Here is a 16,960-nt window from a genome sequence, read left to right as displayed (position 1 = left end):
TTACCTGTAGCTTAAACGTTTTGCTACCTAAAAAGTAAATGATGATGTGAGGAAAACTGAAATCATGACTTTTATAATACATGTTTACAGGCTGCTCGGTGGAGCAGTGGTCAGCACTGTGGCCTCACAGCAAGAAGGTTCCGGGTTCGAGTCCTGGCTCGGGCACGGGATCTTTCTGTGTGGAGTCTGCATGTTCTCCCTGTGCCTGTGTGGGTTCTCTCTGGTACTCCGGCTTCCTCCACAGTCCAAAGACATAAAGAGGGGATGAGTCTGATTGATACTCTAAATTGACCGTAGGTATGAATGTGAGTGTGAATGGTTGTTCGTCTCTGTGTGTTGGCCCTGCGATGACTGGTGGTCACCCTGTCCAGGGTGAACCCTGCCTCTCGCCCGTAGATGCTGGGATAGGCTCCACCCCCCCCGCGACTCTTACTAGTAAGGAATAAGCGGAAGATGACGATGGATGGATACATGTTTACTTCAAGTGAGGAAAAAGATACAGAACAACAACAAAAAACAGACATGGTAAAAACATGTAAATGTGATGGGACAGATATGTGGTCCTTCACATACTATTTGAAGCCACTGCGTAGTTGGGCGGGCCCACATTCTCTGTTCTGCTGGAGCGTCTGTGTGAATCATCACGGCTGACTGTGGAGATCATGAAATGAAATGTGACATGAGGACATTTCACCATGTCTGGTTCAACTTGCCTAATTTATTTATTCTCATTTGTGAAAACCCGTTGAGTGGTTGAGTTTGATGTGGTGCGTGAATGTGTGTGTTGAAGGACAAATGTCCATTTTGAAACTCAACGGGTGTAGAAGAGGAGAAGGTGAGTGTCAGCTAGCATCCACAGGGATGCCCCTCCTGGAAGGTGGGATCTATTTTGACTTCTGTAGGTGTGGAGACATTCTGGTGTTTGAGGGAATTTGGCTGAAATGTTCAGTGGGACCCAAAGATGAGCTGGTGGTCCAAGGGCTCTCGGAGGCATACAACCACGGGACACTATTCCTAGTTGTTTCAGTGTGTGTGTCTGTGCCTGTTGTTTTTTTTAATCTAATTTTGCCCAGTAGAGGGAGTAGTAGACAACAACGCTCAGTGGGATCAAATATTTGGTATTCTCTCTTAATAGTGTAGTAGACAGTAACAAAGTGAGACAGAGAACACCTGCCCCACCCCCAACTGTCAGGTGGTCTTCAGGTGAGTTCTGGACATCCACTTCAGGTGAATCTGCTGTTGACTCCACCCCTTTTTTGTACCAGGGTGTGGACCAGTAAAAACACATGGGATGAGAGAGAGCGAGAGAGAGCGAGAGAGAGAGAGAGAGAGAGAGAGATAGAGCGAGAGAGATCCATTCCTCAGAATCAACAAATTGCCATCCTTCATCGCTCTGCATCACTCGCTTCGAAGGACAGTAAACCTGCTGCGCCGCTGCTCTGTGACGGACTCGATCTCTCCAAATTCTGCTCCCCTGAAGAACTAAATCTCTACATTCTACAAATATCTACTCTGCTGGAAGTCGACTTGGGCCTTTGGAATTGTTTTTGACTTTTTGACTTTTTTGGGGGGGGGGGCAGAAATAACAGATTAAAGGAGAACGTAAGTGACGCTTCCATCTGGTGTACTTTAATATTTCAGCAGAAATTCAGCTGTCAAGCTTTGAAAAGAGCCAGAAATACCAGCCGAATACAGGAAAACATTCATTGAACGAAGGAAAAAACACTCATAATGATAATAATATTACTTTTACATTAAACTCTTCATGGCATGGCACGGTGGTGCAGTGGTCAGCAAACACTGTCACCTCACAGCAAGAAGGTTTTGGGTTGTGGTTGGAGCACGGGGTGAGTCTCCATGTTCTCCCTGTTCCTGTGTGGGTTCTCTCTGGTACTCCAGCTTCCTCCACAGTCCAAAGACATCAAGAGGGACCAGGTTAATCCAGACTCTAAATTGACCGTAGGCGTGGCTGGGAGAGCCAGTGGTTGTCTGTCTACATGTGTTGGCCCTGCCATGGACTGGTGACCTTTCCAGGGTGAACCCCGCCTCTAACCTGAGAGAGGGAGCATAATTACAGATTATTGCAGGTTATGCTCTGGTGTGAAAGAGCTACTGTCACATGATAATTACATGCTGAGTTTCATTGTGCCGCCAGGAAAAGTGACATTATACAAATGTCTTTGTGAATGACCTTTTTCTGGGTTTCTTCCAGCTGTCTGTCATCATGCTCCGCCCACTGCTCTACTTGCTGTCCATCAGCCAGCTGTCAGGTAGGAACTAACACAGCAAATGGAGGAGCTACTTCAACATTCTGTCCAAGAACTCATCAACACAAAACCAGAGAGAAAAATCAACCTTTAGCTGAGATATAATATCATTTACTTCATCTAATTTTCTGTTGGGATGAACTCCGGGCCAAGAACTTTTTTTGTAGAATTGTGAGGACACACATGAGCAGTTTTGTCACACAACATGTCTCCAGTTCTGAGGGAGATCGTGTCCACCTGAGTTGCTGTCCATCTACTTAATGTTCATTTGGCCGTCCCCACTGATCCTGGATCTGCTCCACCTTCCTGCCCGTTAAAAGGAAGGTTTTCGTTGCCGCTGTTGCAGGATGTGCTCACTGATGGAGAACTGTTGGGTGTAGATTCATTGAAGGAGTGCGGGACTGGACCTGCTCTACTTGTAGCGTGTCATGAGAGAACTTTTGTTGTGATTTGGCGCCATACAAATAAAATTGACTTGACGTGACTTGACATTTCACTCAAATGAAACGTCTCAAAAATCGCGTCAGATATTTTGCAATAAATCCAGCCGGCTTCACAACTGCAGGCTACGTGTAACCACGCCAGCCTAGGACCGCCACATCTGGCTTCTTCACCTGTACAATGGTTTGAGACCAGACCCCCTTCGGGAAGTGAAGGTATCAATCCAAGAACTTCTGCACCAGCTGTCAGAGGATGCCTCGGGAGGCCGACCTGTAGATATACCAGTTTTTCCAGCAGCCTTGAATCAGTTTGTCCCTCGTGTCTCCATGTCTGCAGGAGCTGCTGCACAATCTCCTCCAGATGAGGTAGTTTCAGGCTGTGGAGAGCATTATTTCAGAGACCCTAAAGCACTGGACATCAGCTCGTGTCCCATCACCTATTATGGACAAACGTATGAACGGCTGTATGTGAGTAGTCGAGAGGTTTCTGTGTCTCAATGTCCTGCCGTGATCTAGCTTTGTTCACCCTGCTGTGATGCATCTCCTCTTCCATGCTCGATGTCCCCCAGTAAAATACGAACAGGCAAAGTTGCTTTGGAAGGATGTGACACCCTCAGCTGGACACAAAAAGAACGTTGTCTGTGGAGGACCTTCAATGCCCTTCATTTTCCTTTCATGTCTCTCTGATGGTGACAGGTGAGCTTCAGTGGCGACAGACTCGTCATTTGTTTTAGTGGCTTTTACGATCCTGCAACCAACGACAGCTGCATCATGGGAGCTCCACTCGAAGACGATTGTGGTGAAGTGAAAATCAAGGAAGAACAAATTAATCCAGCTGACATTTACCGAGTGTTTCCAGCCATTAAAAGCCCTGGACAATGCAGTGTTACACTGGCATTAGAGAGCGACGTGAGTGTTGCTGTCAGACCACTAAGGTTCACACCATTAGATCCATTTGAAACGTTCAGAAATATGTCATCCTTCACATGTTGCTGTGTGTTATTATTCAAGTTATTGTGGGTTACGCATAACAGCGTTTGTACTCTTCTGGCTCTTGACAGACTGTTTACACATTCTACAACTTCGGGAAACAAACAGCTCTCTATTTCTCAGGATACGTTGACGATCCCAGTGGTGAAATGGTGAGTTTAATCAAAGATTCATGCAAAACCAACTCACCACCGTCAACAGACAATAAATCTTATCAAACATCTGTAACCCAACATCTACAACTGCCCGTGTAAGTCGATGCAGCCGCTGACAAACCAAAATCGTGTGGGAGGAACCTGCACCAGACAGAGAAACATTGTTTTCCTCCACTTTCATTTCTCAGAATTGGACGTCTGTAAAACAAAAATTTGAAGAATGACAGTGACGCCGATACAACACAGGACAAAAAAGATTAGACTGGAATAAAAATAAAAAAGATGGTTGATTTATAATTGTGCATTTGTCAAAACCTGCCTTCTGAAACTTCTCGCCACATAAAAATGGTCAGCAACACAGCAACCATCAATTCAGAGATAGAAAAACTTGAAAGTAAGACGCGGTTTCTGGTTCTGCTGCATCACTTCGCGTTTGTACTTGTTTAAAGATTTTCTGGTGTGACAGTAAAACTATTTCGTCCTTTCTAGGTCATGAGTGTTATGGCCAACGGTGTGATGGTTCAGTCAAAGACCTCAAACGCTGACGGGCCAGTTACCAGTTACTTTGACCTCAGCGGATGTCAGCACTCAGGTCGGTGGATCTGTTAGTTCCAAAAACACAGGTTTAGTGTCCGTTAAGGGACCTGAAGACAACATAGTAATGTTTCATTGCTGAGAATTCATAAACTTTCTATTTAAGCCGTTGTGATGAAGTGAATACATTTCATTGCATGTAGTACGGTGCATGATGTGCATGTGGAGCTCATTGGAATCTGAATTTTAATCAGGGTTCTTTACCTTTCAGGGACCATCTATGCACCAGGAACAGTGGTGACCAATGCAGAAACCTGCTTCACTCTAATCTGTACCAAAACCTCAGACCTCCAAATCTATGAATGTGGCCCCACGGAGCATTGTCAAGGCAACGGCAGGTAATTCTGTTTCCAGACCAAAGAGCTGATAAGGAGCTTTTCCTCGCCACTGGCATCAAGTGATGCTCACAGTCCAGTTGTTTGGTCTCTGTGCGTGTATGGCGCGTGGTGGTCTGGGCCTTCTCTAAAAGCACCCTGAAATAACCTCTGTTATGAGTAAATCAAATTCAAAATCAATAAAATTGATTTTAATTGAATTGAGCTCTTTTTGTCCAACTTTCTGGGGCTCACCGGTGACAGGATCTTCCAGCCTTCCGTCTTTTAGCTGACACTCCTGGCCTCCTTTTGTGCAGTAAACCTGCCTGGTTGATCTCAACTAGTCTTGGACACTTATGTGACTCTTCTTGGTCTCTCCTTCTCTCCACTTCCATCAGCTGTTGGGCTTACAAAACCTGCACTGTGACCGGCCCTTCCATCATCGACTTTACCGGTCAAGCTCATTTAGTCGCTGATTGGTGTGCATACCAGCTGATGAGTCTCCCCTCAGACCCGGACCTCAAACTACTGGCAAACTTCCGGGAGCGTCGTCGTAAAGACGTGAGCTTCTTGGACAGCCTGAAACTGCAACTGGGAAGTCTGGAAGTTGACATTCACCTGGGGCCAGGCGGGAGAGTTTGGGTGAGCTGCAACTATCCTGCATTCACTTTGGGTTGAATTTCCACGTTATTGGGTTCAGTTCATAGATTTATACTAGCACCGCTCTGAGGACGCTCTACAAAACATGAAACTGTGACTGATTAAAAAACTCAAAGGGTACAAGCAGTTTGTTCCTGTCAACAGATTTTATGACGTCTGTTTTGGTCCATTGGGAAAGTCCCAGTGAAGATCTTCTTATTGCAGTACTGTGAGTGGCCTCTTGGTGGTGACATATAGGCACCTTTCATATAAAGTACATGAAAGTGGTTTTAGGAGCGACTTCGTGAAACAAGCTCACAGACGGATGCAGGATTCCCAGCAGCAGCAGCAGAATCCAGCAACTCCAAATGTGACTGGAGCGCTTAGAGCAGGCCACTCAAATACAATCTTAAAGGACCACAAAGACTTTTTTTTCAATGATTCAAAGGTTCATTTATTGAGGTTGGTCAGGCCAAATGTGATATAATACTGTAATATTCAAAACAAAATACCCTTTTCATTAAAAAACAACAAATACGAACTAAAATAAAATTTCATTTTCATTTTGACATCAATTAAAATAAATAGTTGAATAAAAAAACATGACCTCTGTCATGAATCCAAAAAAAAAAAAAAAAGTCAGGAGGACACTTTTCTTTTTGCGGCGGCCGTGAGGGCAGGGCAGAATATAAAAGCGGCGTTTGGGGTTACAAAAAAAAATACAAATGCCCCGGCCAGACCGGTCATTTGGGAAACCTGATGAACCTCCCTATGGCCACCCTACCTTGATGTGTTCACCCAACCAAATCACACATTGAAGGAACAACAGTACAGGGGACACAAAAAGGCGGCTGGCGGTTCGGGTGCGGCACGGGGGCCTATTGAGGATCTCTGACTTACGGTTTTGTGACGTGTGTTTCCTCTTGCGATCCAGGTGAACGACACGGTGGTGACCCTCAGCTCTTCGCCTCAGCTGGTTCACGGTGTGTGGCTCTCCAAGGACCAAACCGGAATCACAGCCAAGATGTTGTTCACCAACTACACCATTTCTGTCTTCTTCACCGGTGACACGGCACAGATCCAGCTGGAAGGTACAGGACAGTAAATGTGACACTGAGCCAAGTGGGAATCTGGTGAAGGAAACCCAGAGCTAAAATGTAATATGATGATGCAAATTTGTCACAACCCAGATGAGGCATTGTGATCATTTGAATGAAGGAAGTTCTCTCATGATGCTGACCTGACCCACATTATCTCCTGAACCTGAACTTATCCAGGACTGAGCGGAGAACTTCCATCGGTACTAGGGTTGTGTGGTGACTCGGTTAATGTCACTGAATCGAAGAGCAGTGAAGACAGTCCCATCGGGTAAGCCCTCAACTGACCCCTAAGTGTCCCCATAAATCCCATAAATCTGTGTCCCCATTAATCTGTGTCCCCTTGAATCCCAGTGTCTCCATAAATCCCATTATCCCAGTGTCCCCATTAATCTGTGTCCCCATTATCTGTGTCCTCAAATGTCCCACAAATCCCAGTGTCCCCATTAATCTGTGTCCCCATAAATCCCAGTGTCCCCATTAATCCGTGTCCCTGTAAATTCCAGTGTCCCCATAAATTGCATAAATCTGCGTCCCCATTAATCTCAGAAATCTCAGTTTCTCAAAAAGCAGCTGAGTTTTGTTTTCATTGCTGAGGTGAACGGGTCTGACCTCGTGCTGGGTTGTTGTTGTTGATCCCTCAGCTGTGAGATACAGTACAACGACACTGTGGACCGTACAATCGACTGCCATGCCATGACTGCACGGTGAGCATCTTCCGCAAATATCATCGTAATGGTCAATTGCATGTTAAATTATAAAGTCATGTGAGCCAGGATGGAAGCAAAACAAACTGAACTCTGCTTTTATCTCCCATTTTCTCTCCCTTCACTAATGCAACAGTTGTAGTCTCCTGAAGGGGGCGCCGTTCACCAGCTGTCATGATATCCTAGACCCAGAGCCTTACATAACAGTTTGTACAGAGACTTTGTGCAAATATCCTCCAGTGGATGGTCTCAGCTGTCGGTTCCTGGAGGCCTATGCCAGAGCCTGCAATCTACACCTCAATGATACCCTGGAGGGCTGGAGGTCAAAGGCCGGCTGCTGTAAGAAATATGACACCTGGAAATTTACTGAACACAGCTTCACATACAACACGTGTCAAGATAATATGGCATTATATAAAGAGTTATATATTATTTAAGTTGCTTGATATAATCCTCAACCTCTGCTGTACTTAAACATCAAGTCCTGACAAGCAATGTTTGTTTGCTGACATGGTAAATCAACACAGTGAATTTGGCAACATACCAAGGGAACATCCGTGTGCTAGCATGTTATCAGAGGTGGAAGAAGTGCACAGCTCCTAAGGGTGAAACGCCAAACTACAGGAGTTCTCTGGTAAAAGGACTTTTACACTCAGAGATCTACTTCAGTAAAACTTAAATAGCTATTTGATGTTAAGTTTATTTAAATTTTAAAAGCAAACTACACATTCTACTTGTTACGTGTGTATGGGTGTGCTTGGGAGCGTTAAATAATAGAACCTCTGACCTCTAAAGGTCGTGTTAAAGTCGTGTGCGCTCCTGTTGTGCTGCTCTGATTGTGTCAAGCTTGAAATCATCAAATCAAGTTTTGACATGTCTGCTATGCAAAATCTTCCCCTACCAAGTAAGGAGTAACGAGTGTGCTCACATAAGTGTAACGGGTTGGAAGTAAAATAATTCATTTTAAAATGAGTAGTCCTTTTCTCAAGTAAAGCACAGGTACCTCGACGATGTGCTTCATCCCAGGACTTGAGTAAAAATGTGTAGTTACTTTCCACTCTTGTTAGTTAGCATGTAGGCGTTAGCCTTTAGCTCAAGCACAGAGTTGCAAGTTTAACTGTGGAAACTTCATGTTTGTGTCTCATTACACGTCTTTCCGCCCCTCCCAGCCCCCCCTGAAGCCCCCTGTCTGGAGAAAGTCTGCAAGGATCACGAGTTCTGTGGCGAGACGTTGGTCAGCAGAGCCGCCTGCCTCTGTCGGGCCATTTCTGCGTCCCCGTACGGATCCACAAGTGCGTTTGGTATGACGGCTGTGACGTCCATGTTAAATTCTGAATTATTTTACAAATCTACAATTCTACAATTTCATTTAGCAGACGCTTTTGTCCAAAGCGACGTACAACTCAAGCATTTTTCGAATGTTGTGATTTTCAGGTGGGATGACGGTCTGCAAGCACAGCTCTGCTTCAGTCTCTTTGCCTGTTTGTCTCTTGGAGGAAAAAGGCATAGACTATTCTACCTTACACCTCAATGATGAGAGCTGCAGGGGTCACCTGGACGAAGAGACCAACGTGGTGACCTTCAGCTTCAACAGCAGCAACAGCTGTGGGACATTTGCCACGGTCAGCTTCCACTCACTGGTCAATGCCTAATGTGCCTCCAGCTTGTGAGGGCCAGAATTGCTCATCAACAATATTTACATCCTTGTGACGCCGCAGCACAACGACAGCTATGTGATCTTCGAGAACACCATCCAGACGGAGAAGTCGTCCTCCATCATCAGTCGTCAGGAACAAGTCTCGTTGAACTTCTCCTGCGTCATCCCTCAGACGGACACAAAGACCATCCCCTTCAGAATTAAAAACAAGTAAGTGGTGGCGGGATGAACTCTGATGGGTTTAACTTGGAAGTTTGACACTGTTAAGCTTTTTGTGTGTGTGTGTGTGTGCTTTTTTGCAGCTCTGTGGTCCAGCACATCACATCTGGATTGTGGAATTACAATGTCACCATGCAGGCTTACAGTGATGCTGGTCACACACAGCTTGTCAAGGAGAACATGGAAGTCCAGCTGGACCAGAAGATCTGGATGGAGCTGAAAACTGAGGGACTGGATAAAAACTTATTTGCTGTGGTGATGAAATCCTGCTGGATGACAAACGTGCCCTCTGAAAGTGGGGGTGTGAGATACGACCTGATCATTGATGGGTGAGACGCACAGACAGGTTGCAGCTGCTTTGTCCTGCTTGTATTTATGTGAACCAGAACGAGTACCAAGAAGATTTCCTCCTGAAAGTCTGGTCCTGTGTGACTCCATGTCTCTGAGCAGCTGTGCAAACCCTGCCGACCCAACGGTGAGAGTGGAAAGCAACGGACTGGGATTGTCCAACGACTTCTCCTACAATGTGTTCCAGTTCACTGGCAATTCTGGAGCCGTCTACATGCACTGCAAACTTGAGCTGTGTGTCAAACAGAACAACAGTTGTGCCCCGGTATGACACACACACACACACACACACATACACACACACACACCCATGTACTTAAATATGTATACATATAGGCGAGGAGCGTCATTGATGTAATTCATTCCCTAGCCCCTCACCCTAACCCTAACCATCTCAACTGACTGCCTGACCCCGAACCTTGACCCTAAACCTTCCAAGAACCTGATTCTAACCTCAACCCTAAAACCAAGTCTTGACCTTCAAACGGCGCTTTCAAGATGTGAGGACCGGCTAAAACGTCCTCACTCTGTTGGTTAAATACTATTATAGTCCTCACTATGTAGCAAGTACAAGAACACACACACACACACACACCAACGATGATGTGTGCCTTTATCTTCCAGAGCTGTCATGGCGAGGTTCGGAGACGCAGATCTGCCAGGTCTCTGTATGTCAACAACAGCCCAACGGTCATCAGCATGACCTGGACGAATTAGGTGAAACATCCTTGTTCCCAGCTGAAGCGCTGGGGTACCTCTGCAGCACCACGATAGTTCCTTCAGACACTTGTGACAGTTGTGCTTTTAGCAAAGGTCATGGTAGCATTTTAATACAATTCTGATTACGTGTTCAGCCTTGTATCAGTTGTAATAATCTATAATTGGTGTATGACTAATTGCCCAACTTCAAAGCAAGGTCTTCTTTATATCAAACCTGGATAACATCACCACACACACACAGACACACACTAAGTGTCACCATCACCACAAAGGAAACCCCCCACCCCCCACAATTGTCAAAGCTCTTGGTACGGTCCTTGGCTCAGCCCACAACAGCAGCCGCGGTTGTTTTGAGCATCTGTGAATTTTCACATCTGTAATGTGGGTTCAGGTCAAACTCAATAGTCTGCCAATCAGCTCAAACAGCAGTGAGCCGGTCCTGCCATCTAGTGGTGGGACAAGCATGCAGCAAGCCAAACGCCAGCGTTTCAGGGAGGATGGGGGAAAAATTTAAATCAGTTTGGTCTCTTTATGTTTTCAGGTTGTTTCTATGGCGACTGACCTGCTGTCAACCTCTGACCTTCACAATGACTCTAGCTTCTGCGTCACCCCGATCCAGAAACTCCGATGCTGCTAAAAAAACAAACAAAACCTGACGTTTACACACAAAAACAACACGGCGAAGGAAAATGTCAAGGAGACTCTGTAAAAACGTTAAGAATGACAACAGTGTTGGATCAGCTTATTTGTCAGATTTATATATTTAAAAATATATATATTTTTTGTTTTGTTGAGTCGCGTTAATTTTCTCTGTTTTTATGCCCCTAAAATAATCACTGTTAATCAAACAAGCTAAAATCTCATTCATGATTCAATGCTGCACTGACTTTTTGTTACATGGAAGTTGGTTTTATAGAGGATGGTCAAAGATAAAGACAGGAAAGGAACAGAAACTTTAAATATGGGCTACGGCCTTCAGCGTTAGTCCCGGCTCATTTGACCTGATCTTATCCGTGTCTGCTAAAAGGTTGCATTCTTAATTCTAGTGTGTGACAGTAGTTCTCATGTCCGTGGAAGCCACGTCTAGCTTTGTATTGGTGTCATATACTGGTATTATATTTCTATTTAATGTTCCTCTGACTGCACACATGAAAGTTTTACCGTGACTGAAATCAGCTTCTGCAATATTTACGGTAATCAGGTGTGTTTTTGTTTTGTTTTTTAAAATTTGTTTTGACATTTTCACTTGCACAAACAAAAGAAACCACACAACACAAAATATATACATAAAAAATCCAAATAAAATAAATTTAAAACAACAACAACACACATTTAACCCCAACCCACCCACAGACTCGCTCGACCTCAACATCTTCGTATCTGATCAAGTCAAGTAGAAAAAAATAAACTTACACGTTCATCATACAACTCAAAATTATTAGATAGGCAGCATCTTCAACATATAAACCAAATATGACGGACAATAACCCCCAACCAAGTTACTTTGTAAAAGTTACCTTTTCCTTTCCTTCCACAAAGTCCATGTTTGTAACACTTTTCCCCATAGAACTTCAAACTGAATTGATTTGTTCTTTTCGACAGCTACTGCCTTTTCTATGTTCAAACAGTAACCCAGCTCTTTATTCCAGTATGACTTGTTAAAGAAACAATCAGCTGCTGATACAACACATAGCACTACCAATGAATGTACATAAATGTGAAATAATTCCTAGAATCACCATATGTTTTTTTATAAAATGAGTATTTATTCTCACTGGGCATTCTCACAGCTTTGCTCCCTCCTTGAGACTGCATGTTTGGGCCCACACAGGGGCACCATAGCGCATGTCTTGCATATTTACTATTTATTAGTTGATTGTTTGTGTTGCTTGTTTACTACTGAATTAGCCTCCTGGAATAAATAAAGGTGTCTCAAGGCTACCATGGAGTCTTAAATTTGATCATCAGGAGTAGTTTTAAGCCCTAAAGAAAATCCTTATTTTGATCTAAAATGTGTCTTCAATGTGATTTTTAAAGGTCTTAAACGTGTTGCTTGAGAAGAATATCCAGGTTCTGCTCTACAGGACCTGGATGGCCTGCGTCAGTCCATTCATATGACATCAGTCGTCCCTAACCTTGTAGCCCCTGGTGAATCATACGACCACGTGACCTAATGGATTAATTTATGGGGTGAAAATCATAATGTGGTTAGTGAGGTTAAATGTTGGTTCACAGCCCACCTCTGAGAAGGACAGGATTCTTATGCTATCTCCAAAGCCCCTTTCACACTGCACCAAAAACGCGGGTCAACACGGGATTTTCTGCACTCTGAAAGGGTCGACTCGGCATTTCGACCCGCGTCGACCGACTGGCCAAGCAACCCGGGTGTTTAGCAACTCGGCTCGGCTCGCCTGCAGTGTGGAAAAGGCAACCTGCATCGTCTCAGGTTTCACATGACCTTCCTGTTGCATCCTGATTTTGTCACTGTGTCACCTGTCAGGCTTCGCCTGTAGCTTCTTTGGCTCCCTTCCAGACGAGCCAAAAACTCCATCCTCCTTCGCCGCATTAGCGCTCGGACATTTCCCAATCCGCGCCAAGTTTTTATGCTTTGCAAAAGAGACAACATTGCAGTGCACGCAACGACAACGCTAACGTACGACTCAGCGACGTCCATGCTGTCATTTGTTTACCTCTCAGTATTTCAGCGCACGTTTATGTGTAATGATGATGTCAGCGCGGTGACGTACCAGAGAGAAAAACACAGGTGCACAGCCTCACAGCGAGTTCAGACCCGGGTCTTCTGGAGTCTTGAATGCGCCCAAATGCCGAGCAAACACGGGTCTAAAAACCCACATGGACACGCGATTTCAGGGTGAAAAGGGTACAATTCTGTTCGAGGTTTGGTGTAAAATAAAGGCAGAATAAAAGAGAAAATAGAGACGACTGAAAGCTTCGTAGGGCGAGGCTGTGCTGCGTCGGAGCAGGGAAGTCTCAAGGGAAAATACAGCACAGCTGCTGAAAATATCGCTCGAAAAAATAAGGTGTCATTTCAGAGAATTAAAAAAAAAAGTGATTTACTCTTCGATGTCATTGATCAACAAAATGCTCCTGTTTCATCATCCCTCGCTAAAATTTCCATTCATGGTCTCCACACATCTACGCGACAGAATTGTCCTCATGCATCACATGACTTACCCCAAACAATAAAGAGCAGATTCGCAGCTCATTTGGAAGATCAGCTGCATTTTGCAGGTTGGTGGCCACAGCTTTGCCATCCACCTGTGGCAGGTGGTATGGAAAAAAAGCTCCAGTCAGAACTTTTCAATAGTGTCCTCGATGTCTGTCTTTTCACCCAGCGGCTCGTCTGCTCAAAGCTAAGAAGGAGAGTTACTGCAACAATTTAAGACTTGAATCAATACTTTAAACAAAAAAAGAGTGTATTTTGTCTTTCATGCATTTATAATTAGGCATCTTTAGCTAACAATGATGTACAGATTCATCCTAAATACACGTAGCTGGCTCTTCCTGCATTCTGGAGTCACGAATGAGTGATGCAGGGAAAGAGTTCCTGTGGGCCAAAGACACCTGTGAGTGAGTACTGAAAGGCAAAACAAACAATTTTTGTGTTGAATATCACTTAAAAATCTTTTAATCAACGACAACTTTGATCATAACCACCAAATACTCATGTATATTCATACTTGTTACACTGAAAATGCCTGTTTCAAGATCATGTGAACTAAAGGAAACATCTGAGGACAATTAACTATGGACTTCATGAACAATGGATTCAATGTTCTCCAAAGACGTTGCAAAAAAGGCCTTTTAAACAACAATTTTTAAACAATTATACAAGAATTTAATATATTTTGTAATGCCGTTTGAAAATGTTTGTTTTATATGCAATTAAATTTTTTATCCATTCATCCATCTTCTACCTCTTATCCTGTTAAGGGTTGTGTGTGAGGGTGTGTGTTTGTGTGGGTGGAGCCTGGACAGGTCACCAGTCCATGGCAGGGCCAACACATAGAGACAGACAACCATTGGCTCTCCCAGCCACGCCTACGGTCAATTTAGAGTCTGGATTAACCTGGTCCCTCTTGATGTCTTTGGACCGTGGAGGAAGCTGGAGTACCACAAAGAACCCAAAAAGGCACTTTTGCCTGGATCTCTAGTTTTCCAGGAACATAAATTTTTAGAACATAGGATCCTGTTAGGGTTTGGGGATGTTTGTGGTGGGATGATGAGGGAGACCCAATTGCAGACAGTGTTGAGGTGCACAAAACAGGTTTATTGAAACTGCGGCTGGAGACTGACGACGTGACTGGATACTTACAGTAAAACAACAAGGCAGGCAACACACGAACTAAGAGAACGTCACAAAACACAATGGAACCAGGACGAACAGGGGAAAACACAGGGTTTAAATACATGAGAAACAAGGCGCAGGTGTGGCAATCAACCAGGTGAGACACATAAGGTAATCACAAGAGGGAGGTCAGGAAGACAGGACATGACTACAAATTAAAACAGGAAGCACGAGACAAGGATCTTGACAGGATCCAGTCTCATGCAGGGAATCACGTTATTGGCTGCGTCGCCTCTCGCACGTTTTCTCATGTTGAAAGAAATAAATAGGAATATAAAATGAGAGCTTGAAGATGGTGAGTTGTGTGTTGTGATTGCAGCAATGATCCGGCTTCTTTGCCGGTCCTGTGGAGTGAACTTGACCTGATAGAGTTGCTGGTGAAACATTCAAGAGCAGGCGACAAGACAAACATGATGTGTATTAATAAAACACTCACCCGTATGGCATCGTGGCCTCCAACCCAAACACGCTGATGTGCACCAGATGATGTGAAAATGAAATCTCTGAGGAAGGTTTCCTGCTCGTTGGAGTAGATGGAGACCAGATTTCCACCAAGAGAAGAGCAGTGAATCTGTGGAGAAAGAAAAGATACTCAAAAAAACATGACTAGACTTGCTAGCAAGTACAAGGGGGTCTGAAACCTGGAGAGTTGAAACCTACAACCATCCTTCCTCTTCCTACCTTTGAGTAAACAGTGTTTATTATTGAAAAGTGTGAAGTTCGTCAACAGAGTTATGGTTTCCTTCCTCTTTTGGCCTTCCTGCTCGTAGGCTCAGTGACGATTGGAGACTTCTCATTGCTACATGGACATTATTGCTGTGACGTTGTTCAGTTCTCCAGCCTGTCTGTCACCTCCACAAGTGATGCAGTGCAGCAGAAATGTTTATGACTGTAGTTAATGACTGAAGATGCAAAGTTCCCCCTCCTCCAAACAAGGGAAAGCTAAGTTAGCACAAGTGGATCCACATCCAGAGCCTTGAAATACTCTTTTCTAGCGTGGGAAATGCAATGAAGAGGTATTGTGTGTGTGTGTTTTACTTGAGGATGATTTAAGAGACTAAGTGGTATGTGAACTGTCTCCAAGTTGAGCACAAAACTGCAAAGTACTTAACTTGTACTGTATGTAAGTCTAACCAGTTCTGCAAGAACACTCCCAAGAACAATAATTATACACTTGATGAACGATGAGGGTTGGGATTCAGTGATTCAACTTTGAAGAACATCCCTCTTAACATGTTGTGTCACTTGTAAGTTGAGTACAGTGGGTGAAAACAAATACATACACATTTTAAATTATAAAATACAATTTGTGAAACAGTTTTTTTATACTTAGGGTTTATGTCTCAGGTGGCATGGTGGTGCAGTGGTTAGCAGGTTCCAGGTTTGAGTCCCGGCTGCAGCACGGGGTCTTTCTGTGTGGAGTCTCCATGTTCTCCCTGTTCCTGCTGGGTTCTCTCTGGTACTCCAGCTTCCTCCACAGTCCAAAGACATCAAGAGGGGACCAGGTTCATCCAGACTCTAAATTGACCGTAGGTGTGGCTGTGAGAGCCAATGGTTGTCTGTCTCTATGTGTTGGCCCTGCCATGGACTGGTGACCCGTCCAGGGTGAAGGCTGCTGGGATAGGCTCCACCCCCCACCACCGTTAACAGGATAAGTGGAAGAAAATGGATGGATTTATTTCTAGTTTTTTATAGGGTACAATTACAGTTTTTTCAAATAGAAACCTCTCAACCACGTTACAAAGTGTCTCTTTGGCATCTGCACTGTAGGGTTTGTACATCTTGCCTGCCCTGTCATAGTGGGCTGGATTGTTTCAGTCTCCCAGAAGTTGTTTCTCCTCTCGTCCAAAAGGCGTCTTCAGTTTGAAGTCCCAGGTGGGAAGTTGCAGGCATTAAACTCTTTGAGTACCCTGGATTCTGTCGTTACCAACAGAAAACAGCCAGGGGTTTCCTCCCTAATTGATTAACGAAGACTGAACCATAATTAACTGGAGAGTGTGGAGCCCTGGTGAGGCTTTAGAGAGACAGAGAAAAGATTTGGGAGCCACACGATACAAGATAAATGGTTCCCACAACCCGATTAAGTGGTGGCCTTGACACGTAATTTGTTCCCATGCTTTACTTCATGTATGGCCAAAAGATTTGACTTTTCTCCAACAATTTGATAAAGTAGTGGCAACAACATGGACCTCGATCCCATAACTGGTTAGTTTGTGGCCTTGACATGGAATTTAATTACTGAGCCTACGACTGGACAGAGAAAACGTGAATGATACCAGACGATGCACTTGAGAGTTTGGAGCAAATTCTCTTGCACAGTTTAGCTGTTTTTAGCCATCAGTCACTACTAGCTTCAAGCTAAATACACGTGGCTGGATCTCTGTATTCTGGAGTCAGGAAGAAATGAGGGGGGAGGGAACGCGTCTTCATGAGCTCAAGACACT

The 16,960-nt window shown here is 44.4% G+C and overlaps 1 protein-coding gene across 3 annotated transcripts; it reads left to right on the top strand.

The window, feature by feature from the left end:
- Window positions 1-1,327: 1,327 nt before the first annotated feature.
- LOC147255429 (alpha-tectorin-like) lies at window positions 1,328-12,090 on the top strand. Of its 3 annotated transcripts, XM_086212533.1 has the most exons (19): window positions 1,328-1,602; window positions 2,213-2,270; window positions 3,045-3,175; window positions 3,404-3,616; window positions 3,769-3,849; window positions 4,342-4,444; window positions 4,658-4,784; window positions 5,159-5,402; window positions 6,334-6,490; window positions 6,677-6,767; window positions 7,141-7,203; window positions 7,340-7,542; window positions 8,373-8,504; window positions 8,638-8,825; window positions 8,922-9,070; window positions 9,163-9,408; window positions 9,530-9,692; window positions 10,052-10,144; window positions 10,689-12,090. In XM_086212533.1, exons 2-18 carry the CDS (start codon window positions 2,225-2,227, stop codon window positions 10,142-10,144), a joined length of 2,430 nt encoding a protein of 809 aa, XP_086068659.1. In that variant the 5' UTR covers window positions 1,328-1,602; window positions 2,213-2,224; the 3' UTR covers window positions 10,689-12,090. The 3 variants fall into 3 exon arrangements, with proteins under 3 accessions (XP_086068659.1, XP_086068660.1, XP_086068658.1); XM_086212534.1 differs by having other exon boundaries at window positions 8,373-8,495; window positions 10,052-12,090; XM_086212532.1 differs by having other exon boundaries at window positions 10,052-12,090.
- Window positions 12,091-16,960: the final 4,870 nt, after the last annotated feature.

The sequence above is a fragment of the Aulostomus chinensis genome, chromosome 9 (genome assembly GCF_037954235.1).
Source record: "Aulostomus chinensis isolate RoL2024-O1b breed Wild chromosome 9, RoL_Achi_v1.0, whole genome shotgun sequence".
Lineage (NCBI taxonomy): Eukaryota > Metazoa > Chordata > Actinopteri > Syngnathiformes > Aulostomidae > Aulostomus > Aulostomus chinensis.
The sequence above is the reverse complement of the archived record's forward strand: the minus strand, read 5'-3'. Positions and strand labels throughout refer to the sequence as shown.